Raw genomic sequence first — 13,395 nt, 5'->3', positions numbered from 1 at the left:
ATTCTAAAACTATAAGGTTAGTTTCTAAATCTTTATAATTGATTTAAATAAGCTTTTGATTCTATAATTTTTACTAAAGTGGTATATTGTTCATTTTGTATATTTTAATATTAGTCTTAATTAGTTTGTGCTATACTTTTAATAAATGACTATTCAGGCATTGAGATGTATGATTATTATTTTAGAAAGTATGATTTGTCAAATAGAATTAACATAAGTTTTTATTACATAAATAGTTTTCTAAATACATAAGATAATTACCACTAGTTTTATTAAGTGTGAAAAGTCACTCTGAGCAAAAAGTATCTTAATTAAAACTAAAGTAGTTTTAATTGAAACTGTTTACATACCAATTTTTAATTTTCAGACGTAAATTTGTAAATTCTTAACAAAACAAACCACCTTAGTTAAAACTCAAACAAAATGCAAGTGAGTTATGTTTGTTATTTGAAATTTTTATACTTTAAAAACGAGCTATGCAGCATCTTTTTAAATGTATAAACATTGTATTGTTGCTAATAGTTCTAAATGTTAAATTGTTTGCAATACAGGCAATCAAGTGTGTAGTTGTTGGAGATGGTGCTGTGGGTAAAACATGCCTTTTGATCAGTTACACGACTAATGCATTTCCCGGAGAATACATTCCAACTGTTTTTGACAATTACTCTGCAAACGTTATGGTTGATGGAAAACCTGTTAATTTGGGTTTATGGGATACAGCGGGACAAGAAGATTATGATAGGTATTTTATAGTTTTATTCTTCAATAATGTTTTGGTTTATAACAATTAAAGACTAATGATATTTTAAAGTGTCAAAAAGTTATTAATTCAATGTCCATTTTATGATACCAACACAGCGGGCCCAAATCGCTTCTAACTGAAAATAGGGAATACATTTTTGTATAAAAGTAATTCTTGTAAATCATATCGAATTTTTAAATTGAATGTAATTCACGATTATTTCACTTAATGTTTTTAAACCAAGTAAAGAATTTCTTTTAAAACAAAAATTATCAGACTTTAAGTAGTAGCTCTCTCAAACGATTTTGGTTCACACTGTTTTATATTTAAAAATATGTTTATTTTAACATTAAAATTAAGCAAGGTACACTTATATTTTGATTTTTTTGTAATATCTTGTAAATGTTTAGTGGATGTTAGTTTTTATAATAAACAAACAGTTTCTTATGAAGTTATTCAAACAAAATTTAAAAAATAATTTATATAAAGGTGTTTTCGAAGAATACTTCTGCTAAAACTGTATAAAAACTTCTAAAAATTTAGTTAGTTTTGCGCATGAGCAGTACAGATTTATCTATTTTCTTTAAATCTAACAAATCTTAAGTTTAAAATATATAATATACCCCGCTTGTGTGTTTAAGTACATTAATCTTTGAAAATTTACTAAAGTGTCAATAAAAAAAAAAAAATTTAAATACATATAATTTTTTTTTTTAAAGTTAAGATAAAACTACTAATTTAAATTATTGCACAATGTCTAAAAATACCATTTTTAAACTAAAAAAAAACAATAAAATACTTTCACATTAAAATTGGTATTTTTTATTTTTTTATTTGACCATTTATTTTCAAACTTTGAAGACGTTAAAATTTGAACTAATCAGAGACCCTTCGAATCGTCTCGCGCCAACTGGCATAGCATTTGTTCTTTTTTAGTTTGATTTGAAACTCTAAATGATTCTACCTTTCTAGCCATAAATATTCAATAAAAAATCCATTTTTATTCTTATTTCCAGTTCCTGGCCCACTGTGATTAAATGACAGAAAATTTGCTTTAGTTGTGTTATTTTCTTTTAATTTTATTTAAACCTGGCAGTGTTATAAAAAATTCATTCAGTAAAAAATGTATATAAAACAGTAGTCAGAACTTTTTAGTGTAAAAAAATAAATCTCTAAATAATATTAGAATCATATATACTAATGAAATTAAGTAAAACTGAAGTTCCACTTAATATGAAACACTACTTAGCTACTCTAAAAAAATTTCTTACTAGTAGTTTAAATATTTATATAATGTCTATTTTTTATAGGAACTCAAAATAGAATAAAAAAGTATCTAAACCCACGAAGTATTTTTATTTAGTAAACACATTTACTCTTAATTTAGCTTTTTAATTAACTAGTATATATGTACTTTTAATTTTCTTTTAACTTCAAAGTTGGGTGATGATAATAATCTGTTTACTACAGCTAAATAAAATTAAGATTTTAAGTTTGGTACCTAAGTAAATTTTTACTCTATTTAAAAAAGAAAGCTGTTTATATATTTTTAGTTTGATAATTAGCTACAAAATATAAGCTCTCGAAATCATAAAAATTAAGATATTTTTTTGTAAAAATGTTATTTTATATTATACTTTTGATACCAAAAGTAGATAAAAGCAAACATAATTTAACTGAATAAAAACAAATCACTTAACTTTTAGGATAAAGTAGTTTGGTAAAAAAGTTTTATGCATTATCCAATTAAAGATCTTTTTTTTTTCGTCATATTTTTTATACATCAAATAATATTTATTTTACTTCTTTCTACAACTTTTGAGCTAGGTTAATAATTTTTTTTTAATGTTGCTTTAGAGCTTTCGCATAAAAAGAATAGCTTTACATAAAAAGCTCTTATATACAAGCTTTTTAAAATTTCTAAAAAGAACAAACTCTAAAAGTTTTAAAATTATTTTTCAAAAACCAAAGGAGAAAAAAAGGTACAGTAGCGGTTTTTAGAATTTTTTATTTTGAACTCTCAGAAATTAATTCAAAGAGCCTGTAGAATTCTCAATATTTTGGTATATGCCTCTCAAAAAGAGGTTTTAAATGTACAAGTTTTTCTTTTTTTATTAATGGCCAAAAAAATAAATTATAATAGTAGTTTATGAAAGTTAAGTTGGACTCTTGATACATTTTGCTATCATTCGTATTATATAATTTAAAACAAAACTAAACAAAATTTTATTAAAAATGATATCGAAATTTGTAATTTTTACTTATACATTTAAAAGCTATGGTTCTTTAGTTTAATAAAATATATAGTTTGTTTTTGCTTTTCCAAATATCTGATTATTATTACTATTTATGAAATATATATTGGATAAAAAGAAAATAAAATAGTTATGTGTGTCTATGTTTTCGGACTAGATATACATAGAATAATATTTTATTGTATGTAGTCGAAACTATTAATGAATAGCATTAAAATTTATATTAATTGCATTAAGTTTTAATCAGGTATTATCTGTATAATCATCATTTGATGTAAGTCTAAATCTACTAACAATATTATAGTACAAAAATAAGCAACTTTATTTCACTTCCTTAAATTTATTTTCTTATTTAGTAAAAATTAAAAGTATCATGAAACTAATGATCAAACTTGTTTAGATCTAAATGATTAATTTAGATAACGTCTTACAATTTTCAAAACTAATTAAGTTTAAAAAAAAGTAAGTAAATGTAAGTCCTAATTTTTAGAGGAAACTTTTGCTTTCAATAGAGTCCAAATTATGGTTAATTTTTTTTTACTCATAAAGTACAACTTAGTACTTAGTTTGTTAATTTTGGAATTTAATTTTGCAAAAATAGATATTTTGAAGATCTTAGTTGCATATAGCATAAGTTTGCTTTATGTGATAAATATTTTATGGAAGTTATGTCAGGCAGCAACCAGTCCGTATTATAACAAAATCAATATTTTTTACAATTTTTAACAACACATCAGTTTTTACTTTTTTCAGCTAATTGGTTTGTAAACAGCTGCTTTATAAGTTGTGACAAACAAAATATGTTTTAGTAGTTGCAATGCTAATGAAATTAAATTGTATTTTAAAGTCTCTAATGCTATGTAGAAATATAAATAAATGTTTTATCAATAATATTTAACAGTGCTAGTTTAACTACAAAACTATAAGTTTTTTATTAAACTGCTAAAATTTAGTGGTATTCATAACTTAGAATGTAAATTGACTAAGTTTATTGTAAAACTTTTATCGTCTCAGTTGTAAACTATCTAATAATAGTTTTACCTATTTAAAAGAAAAAAAAGTTTGTAAAAATCAGTTTTTTGAAAAAAAAGTAAATTGTTATATAAAACAAATTAAAAGAAAACTCAATTGTAATTAAAACTTTATTCATATTCTAATTTATAACTACGTGTACAACTAATTTAGAAAAATATTTACTGATTAACTTGTTAAAAAAGTTAAACTGATTTTTTTGTTTTTTTTTTTGAAATTAAACAAAAATAAAAGGAATCAATTCTCAAAATATATTTGCAGTAACAGATGCTTTAAATTAGTAGAATATGTTTTGAAATAACCGTAACTTTAAAAAGTTATAATTTTAGAGATTTATGTAACAATGTTAAAAGCTAATTTCTTAACAATTTAAAAACTATTTTAATTCCATACAAAATTAATAAATAGTATATGCTTATTGCTTAATTTTCCATGTAGAATTTTTTTTGGATCCGTACTACAATATATTTACATAAAAAAATTTGATATATATTTTAACTATGTTTCAAATTGAATAGTATCATTCTATTAGTCCTTATTTTTATACAAATATAGATATTTATGTATTAATAAATTTATAGTTTTCCGAAAATATTGAAAAAAATATAAAAGATCAAATTAGTTTACTAAATAAGCTTGATAAATTTTAATAGTAACAAATTTTACATATTTTATGAGCATGTTTAATTTAGAGCTGATTTTAATTAGTGCTTCAGAGAAAAATTAAATATGTTTGTATATTGTTAAACTAAAACCATAAATATTTATTTTTATTAACAAAGTAAAAATAAGCTCTACCTTTTTCATTTAGTCACAATTCTAGATTATAAAACTTCTAACACAAAAAGTATTTTTTGTTTTACATATTATGACGATGTAAAACATTTCAATCATACCATACTATAAAAACCAGAAAATTACTTTCTAACTTTTCCACAGATTGCGTCCTCTCTCTTACCCGCAAACTGACGTCTTCATCATTTGTTATTCGGTCGTCTCGCCGGCATCATACGAGAATGTTCGCGCGAAATGGTGGGCTGAAGTCAACCACCACTGCCCGAATACCCCAATCATTTTAGTCGGCACCAAACTCGATTTGCGCGATGATACCGTAAGTTATATAAATTGTTTTACAGTGTAGGTAGACTGTGTTAGATTTTCGTAAATTATTAATATAGTAGACTTGGTATTTTTATTATTTACTAATTTTTAGAATGAGTTGTTATTATGAATCATAAGACTTCGTAAATGTAAGTAATCTGTTTATCTAAAAATTTTTAATTTAAACCAATTTCTGGTGCTTACGCAGTGGACTGAAAAAAGGGGGCAGGCGGCAATTGACTACAGAAAAATCATTTGTGAAAAAAAAAATCAGGTGTTATGCATAGTTGAATAGAACTAGATTTTTTAGTTTTAAAAATTATTTTGATTCTTTTTTGCGTTAAGTATTTCAGGAATTATGTTAATTCCAATGCAATTTTTTTTGCTATTTATAACTAAAAAATGTGACTTGCAAAAATTACGCAAAAAATACCTGATATTATTATTTAAAACTAATCTTTTTACCATTTTTCTTAAGTATAGTCTCAGGGTTGCCACTTTACCTGGAAAAACCTGGAATTTGAAAATTTAAGCTAGAAAACCTGGAATTTTGAACAAAAACCTAGAAGTTTTTAAGTTTGAGTTTTTGTTAATTTTTATAAAATCGATAAAATTAAAAGACTTCTAGTTTTTATGACTTATAAATCTGTAGTTAGCTAACTTTGTTGTTATGGTAACAATAAAGTTTTAACATTAACTTTTAGTTGATATTGTTAGTTAGTGGAATCATTAGGAAAGAAATAAAAACATTACTTTGTACTTGTAACAAAAATGTTACAAATTTTTTACAGAAAAATATGAAGTGAACACAAAACTCTTCGAATTTTTTTAGCAAAAAATATAGTAAACTAAACAATGCACATTTTGTATGTTGTCATTCTTCTATTCCAGCACTAACTTCTAGGAATTAGTTCTTGTTTAAAAAAATATAATGATTTAACTAATTATAGCAACTTTTAAAATATCAAATAATCATTTAATATAATAGTTAAACAAGAATTAATAAAAAAATAACACGTTAAATTAAGGAAAAATTTAATTAGACTTTTAGCTATTTGTATAAAACCAGTATGACAGCTTTTAAACAACCATCTTGGAAGAAATTTAGTATAGGTTCCAATATAATAAAATAAATTGCAATCCTTACAGTAACTCCTAAGTAATTTATATCTTTTGAACAGCAGTTTTTTTTAAACTGGAAAAACTTGAAATTTTTTGAAAAAACGAGTGGTAACCCTGGTATAGTGTTAATCAAAAGTAAAATTAGTTGTTTGAAAAATGTTAATTTTGTATATATATACAGGGTTGCCAAAGTACCTGGAATCCTGAAAAAACCTTGAATTTGACAAATTCGACAAAAAAAAAACTTAAGTGAGAGAACTTTTAAAAATACCTAAAATTTCGAACAAATCAACAAAAACCCGGAAAAACATAGAATTTTGCGCTATTTTTACATGTAGTGTAATGAAGTTTAGATAAGTTATGAAAAATATATCATAAAAAAAATCATCATTAAATTTTTTTCATTAAAAAACACATATAAAATAGTTTAAGAGTTTCTTTTTGAAGTATTTATGCTATTTAAGACAGTTTTTTAACTTAAGTCTAGTTTTATACTAATAATGGAACGAAAAACTTATTTTTTGAAAACCTGGAAGAAATTTACAAAAAAACATTTGGCAGCCCTGTATATATTTGTTTAATTGTTTTTTTTTTTTTTTCGAAAATAAAAAACGTAAGTATTCTTTTAAATATTTCTTACGAAAACCTTGAATAAGTTTTGGTCCCCAATTTAAAATTGTATGTTGTCTAGCCTGAGAAAAAAAAAACTCTTGAAGTTTTGAGTTATTAAACCCCATAGAATTGTCTTAAAAACACCCTTGAGTTTTTGAAAAAAAAAAAAGCAATTTTAAAATCAGGAGCAGTGTTTTGTGTTTTTGAATAATTAATTTGTTTTTTAATGGAAACTAAACCATATCAGATACAAAAGTTAAAAAAGTAAATATATATAAGTATTTCAAAGATGTTCTTGTGCTAAAACTTTATTTCAACTAACGGCGTTTCACTGCTCTCAAATAAATTTAAGAACAGATCTACGGAGTCTATAAAATATTAACACACATTAGAAAAAAAGGGTGTATAATTATGTATAGTGTTTATGTAGGTAGTAACTATAAATGAACTTAATGGTTTAAAAACAAAGTTTGGGATAAAAACATAAAATTATAAAACTGTCTACAAAAAATACAAATTTAATAAAAGTAGGCACTACCCTCAAAAAGCTCTAAGAATAGGCAAGTTTTTAAAATGAAAATTAAATTGAGTTGTGCAGAAATGTTACGTCATAATAAATTTAACAATAACTTAAAGTTCTTTTATAGTTACTACATAAACAGGTTAAATTTTTAGTCACCAAAACAGTCAATTACAGATTGCCAGCCCACTGTAGTTTATATTTAATTTAATTTTTTTGTTGCGTCAAACAACAAACTCATAATAATTTTCATCTTACTTTACGGGGTTGCCAAAAAACCTGGAAAAACTTGGAATTTGACAATTTAGGTAAAAAACCTAGAATTTGAGAAATTAAAAAAAAAAAAGACCTGTAATTTTTAACAGTTAATTAACATGTTAATTAAAATGTTAAAACTTACATTTAGTTTAACATTTTAATTAAATAGTAAAATTTTGATTTGACACAAAAAATCTATCATATAGATAAACATTTTTTGTCATCATCAAACATTTTTTTTATTAAAAAAATATTTAAATTAGCTTTACAGTATCTTTTCATTGTTTTTTACTATTTAACACAGTTTCTTACCTTAAACTTTAACCTTAACTTTAAACTAAAAATATACCTGAAAACAGGTACTTTCAAAAACCTGGAGAAAATTTGCCAAAAAATTTTTTCAACCCTGTCTTTAATATATGTTGTTTGAGATTTATAGGGTACCGGCATTTATTTTATTTAGTACTTTTGCAAGGATCAGATTTTGTAAAATACAAGTTTGACTTATTCTTATACCTTTTGTGTTCAAGTAATATTTATTTCTATTGTAAAGATTGTTTTATAAGATTACAGACTTACTTTAGTTGAAGTTTATGTAACTAAATGAAATATATTTAGCTTTAAAAATCTTAATTTAAACAGAGTATTGTAATAATTGGAAAATTGTTTACGAATTTTTTTTTGAATATCAAAAGGTAGTCATTAAACTTTGAATAAATGCTTTTCGGAGTAAAAAATTCTTAAAAATTGTTATGATTTATAATTATATGTTTGAAAATGAAAATAAGAACCCCTTGAATGAGTTTAACCGCCAATAATCAGTTAACTATGTTTTGACTATTAAGGAAACACAAGTTAGTGAAAAATTAACGGTTATTGGTACAAAAACATTATACATGCTAAAAATAGTTACTACTGAAAATTTACGTAGAAAACTTGAGCTTCCATATCTACGTTCGAATACATGCAAGTAATTTTATTTTTTTAAAGTCGTAAGAAATATTAGATGGAAAATTTAAAAAACAATATCTGGTTAACATTACAAATTTATCCGTTTAATATTTCTATATAACGTTAATCTAAGATACTTTTTGTTTTACACAAATTTATTTGTTTTATTTTTATTAATATTACATTGCCTCATTTATATAAATGTAGTTGTAAAATTATTGTAAGAAGCTTTGAAAAAAGTAAGTTTTTTGCCGTTTGTCAAACACTCAGACTAGTTTATTGTTTAATATAAAATTAGATTGAGTTGATTAATGTTCAAAAATGTGTTACTTTTCAAGTTAACTTGTGATCTAACATTTAGTTTTAGTTATTTTAACGTTGTTTAATTTATTATGTAAAGTTTTCCACCTTGCTTATATAATATAACATTTAAAATTTTATTTGAATATTAAATTTATGATGCTACCATAAGCAGTAATGATTTAAAAAGTATATGTAAATTTTGAATTATTTTGGATTAGGTGTGTTCTATAAGTTAAGTTAATCGGTAGGTGGGGTTACTTTTTCACGAGGGGTCAGTTTTGCACAAAGACAATTTTGTAAGGTTTAATAGTTAAAACCATTTATTAATTATATTTTAAATATTATGACTATTATTTTATTCTTTGATTTTTACTATCACCCCTAAACCTTACCCTTGGTCAGTAACTTTGATCCTTTTTTTATTATTTATTCTATTTTTATAATTTTTGTTTTTTTCTTTTAATATTTTTTTTCTTCTATCTCTCGTACCCAAAATCCTTGGTCGGTAGTATTTTTATTATTATTATTTATTCTTTCTTTTACTCAAGTGCAAAAATGATCCTTCGTGCAAAAGTTTTTTCGTGCATACTTGACCTGTCCTCAAGCTATATTTCTTTAGAATCACTTTTATGAAGTTGAGTACTGATATATAAGCATAAAAATTAAATATGCTTATTTACAACTCAACATTTTACAAAAATGGTATAAAATTTATAACGTAAAGTATTACTTCATAAAGTGTAAGCACAGGTTTACAAGCATGCTCTCAGTAGCTTTTTAATTATATAAAAATGTGACGGTTAATAAATTGTGCCAAAAATACAACATTTTTTAAGAATTAGATAAGGTCAGGCTGATTTCTAGTTACTCAGTGACTATTTTTGCTTCAAATAGTGATAGCCCTCTGTTTAAAGCTGTAAAATTGACTTATCTGTACAATATTATTTTTAAAATTAAACTTAATGTTAACTAGGTGACTACTTTTATATGTTATTAAAAGATTTTTAAAACATTTATTTTACGTTAGTAAAGTATTTCTATTAAATAAATGTTAAAAATAAGTTAAATAAACATATAAATAAAGTTGAAAGTATAAAAAGAAATAAAAACGTTTTTAATTAATCATCCATCTAAGGAAATAATAGTAATAAATACTTGAACACTGATAGTTGTTTAGTAAATTAAAGTTACTTAATTGCGTGTACAAAAAAATATCAGGAGACCGTGCAAAAGCTGAAAGAAAAGAAATTGGACGTAGTTAAGTCCGAATCTGGCATTCAAATGGCCAAGGAAATCCAGGCAGTCAAATATCTAGAGTGTTCCGCTCTCACGCAGAAGGGCCTCAAAAACGTGTTTGACGAGGCAATCAGGGCCGTCCTCTGCCCCAAAAAGGTCGTCAAGAAAAAGAATAGATGCAATATTCTTTAAGTTTGGTCAATTTAAGAAAATAAAAATTATGTCGCATTTACATTGACGCAGCGTTGAAACTTTTGAAAAAAGGCTATCTTTTTTGAATGTTTTCTAAACCACACCTTTTTGACAAAATTTGAAGTTTTTAAAGTTTTCCTAGCCCTTGAAAATTTAGTCCAAAGTAAAAATTTAAAATGTGAAAAAAAAACTTGGTCGTTATCTAACAGATATCTAAAATTGATGATTATAACAATAATTTTTTATACCTCACTAATGATTCTGCATTAAAAGTATGAAAACTTAAAGTAACACGTGATTTTAAAATCCCATTTATGTGCTTTAATTAGGCAACATTCTAAAAACCCACCTTTTTATATATTTTAATTACAAGCCTTGTTTTTCCGCCTACTTTGCCGATTTCGCAAAACAATTAAACGAACTTCTCAACTATAATTTCCACTTAACATCATAGTGAACACTTAAAATAACTTAATTTTACTTTCCAACGAAGATCCAATACATAAAACTCAAAATATTATATAACATAAATTTTCAAAGGCTTTTTTTACTTGATATTTTTACTTTTTACATTACTTTTATAGTTTTTGAGATCATTTTTACAACATTTATGTAAGTTTTTAATATTTTTGTTAATTACATGCTCGTTTATAGCCAGGACGATTTACCACATAAGTCTGTATGATTAGCAGGTTTTCGATTGCACATTTTTAAAACGTGGCTTGAAAAGTCTCTCACCGACTAGTTCAAACCACAGTTACATTGGTATATTTTAATAATGTGTTTTCTTAAATTTTTGCTCTTTACACGAGACGAATAAGTGCAAAGTTAGCGTGGTGATTGTCAAACTTGTCCTGCATCAAAACTGCATTTTTTTTGGTTGTTCGTTTAGTTTTAATTGAGATAAACTTGAGTTATTTAGATTTAATAGGTTTTTCGCAACTTAAACATATTTAAAAGTTAAATATGTCGGTTTTTAAAGAATTAAGATAATATGAATGACTAAAAACTACTGCTAAGTTTTGTTAGCAAGTTATTTGAAAAAAAACACATTTTAATTTTTTATGTGTTGGAATTTTGAATTTGTTACTTTAATTGAGTTATAAGTTTTCTCTTATAAATAATAATTTTGTAAAAAAAAATTATATGATAAAAATCATTTTTTTTTACTTTAAATTTGAGACAAATGTTTAATAAAGTTTTAGTTATTGTTTAAAACTTAAAATAATGTTTTATTTATAGTTGTTTAATTTCAAAGTGTTTCTTATTTAGCAGTGAACAATTTTCTTTTTAATTTTGTATAGTTATTTAATCGGGTTAATTCTACTTTTTCTTTAAAAGCATTTCCTTTTTATTTACTAGTAACAAATAAATTTTGAAGCTATATTTGCTTTTAATAGTATTTAGTAAACTTTTTAAATGAGTTGTTATTATTTTAAACTGAAGTACTTAATTTTTGTAAATTAATACACTTAAAGTTATCTATTTCCTTCTTCAATTTAATTCAGATTTTGGTTTTAAATTGTAAATTGAATGCTTTCGCAAAGCCTAATGTTTAAGAATAATATTGAAAGAAAATGTTTAAAAATAAGAAGGAAACTAGAATGTATTTCATGTTGAACAGTGTTTTAGTGTTTATATATTTTTTTCTTGTAAACAATTATTAATTTGTTTTAACAGTTAAAGCAAACATGTAAATTTTAAACATTCAATACAATTCTAAGATAATAGTATCAGGTAAAAATTATGTTATATAATATTTTTTCAACTTTGATAAAACAAATAACCATTAAATTTACAAACGTAAATTCGATTCCGAAATATTAATTATACAAGATTAAGTATATTAATAATTATTTGAAGTATACATTATAATAAAATTCAGCTAACAAGTTGTATAAGACTTTTATACAAAGTAAACAATTATATAAAAAAAGACCGTATTTAGTTTTGTTGGATCAGACATTTGTATAAGCTATATAATATAGCTAAACATACAAACAAGCTATTTAATATAAGTAAATATAAGATAACAATGCTTTGTGGACTGAATGTAAAACGGACATTGACATTTTTAGTGTATAGAAAATCGAACAAGGTATTACACATAATTAGGTATAACTAACTTTTTATCTTCAAAATTGGTTTGTTGTCTGCTACGAATATTTTGGAATTATTGTAAGAATATTAAATGAAACTATATTCTGCTATTTTGTTCAAATTCTTTGTAATTTTTGTTTCAAAGACAACGCAAAAATACCTGAAATATTTATTTAAAACAGTTTTTTTAACCCTTTTTCTAAAAATATTTTTTGATGATATAAAAGAAATTAATTCTTTTCAATTAATTTTAAGAAACTTTTAGTTTAAAAGAACCGATAAGCTAGTTAATATTGATTTAGATAAGCCTTAAAAAAGAGTTTTATTTATAGTTAGCTTCTCTATTTTGAATGTTCTATCTTTAAAATAAACTTTTCATATTTTGTGCTATATTATCGTCAATAGATTTCTAAGTAAATTTTGGGGCACCATTGAGTTTTCAAATAAAAAAAATTAAGCAAACTATAAATAAAAAATATCTAACGTTTTGACTTTTTAAAGATTGCCGTAATTTTTTAAAACTGTATATCATAACTGGAAAAAAATGGTATAAAAAAGTATATGTAGGTATTCTCGAGTAGTTTAACAATTTTGAATAAGATATTCATTTTGAAGTAAAATTATATAACATTTTAAAGTAATTTTTAATTTGAAAAAATGCAAAACTGGCCGAACTAAAACTTACCTAGTACCTAAAACAGAAAGATAATTTAAAAAGGAATCAAGTTTTATCAAACTATGTATAATCCACATAGTTTAGTTTTCTAATCAACAAAAAAGTCTATGGCTGATTGCCACCCTATTAAATAAACTTTATTCAGAGTTACCACACACTCTGAACATTTTGAAATTCTAGCAAATCTCCGGGAGACTCAGAATAACTTGGAATATTTTAACTTTTTTCAAAACTCCGGATGATTCAGGTCAGTTTTGATTTTTTATAAAAATCTCAAGATAGTTTTCAGATTTTT

General features: G+C 23.8%; 1 protein-coding gene across 1 annotated transcript; it reads left to right on the top strand.

Moving 5' to 3' along the window:
- Positions 1–365: 365 nt before the first annotated feature.
- On the top strand, positions 366–11,708 carry LOC145830171 (ras-related C3 botulinum toxin substrate 1-like). Its single transcript, XM_082938072.1, has 4 exons — positions 366–429; positions 552–742; positions 4,969–5,140; positions 10,115–11,708. The coding sequence occupies exons 1-4, from the start codon at positions 424–426 to the stop codon at positions 10,322–10,324; spliced, it is 579 nt and encodes a 192-aa protein (XP_082794198.1). The 5' UTR covers positions 366–423; the 3' UTR covers positions 10,325–11,708.
- The last annotated feature ends 1,687 nt before the right edge of the window (positions 11,709–13,395 follow it).

The sequence above is a fragment of the Thalia democratica genome, chromosome 2, assembly GCF_965202585.1.
Source record: "Thalia democratica chromosome 2, ktThaDemo2.hap1.1, whole genome shotgun sequence".
Classification (NCBI taxonomy): Eukaryota; Metazoa; Chordata; class Thaliacea; order Salpida; family Salpidae; genus Thalia; species Thalia democratica.
The sequence above is the reverse complement of the archived record's forward strand: the minus strand, read 5'-3'. Positions and strand labels throughout refer to the sequence as shown.

Coding starts and splice junctions, on each gene's coding strand:
- LOC145830171 (XM_082938072.1), top strand. Junction 743..4,968: donor GGACAAGAAGATTATGATAG/GTATTTTATAGT, acceptor ACTTTTCCACAG/ATTGCGTCCTCTCTCTTACC. Junction 5,141..10,114: donor TCGATTTGCGCGATGATACC/GTAAGTTATATA, acceptor AAAAAATATCAG/GAGACCGTGCAAAAGCTGAA.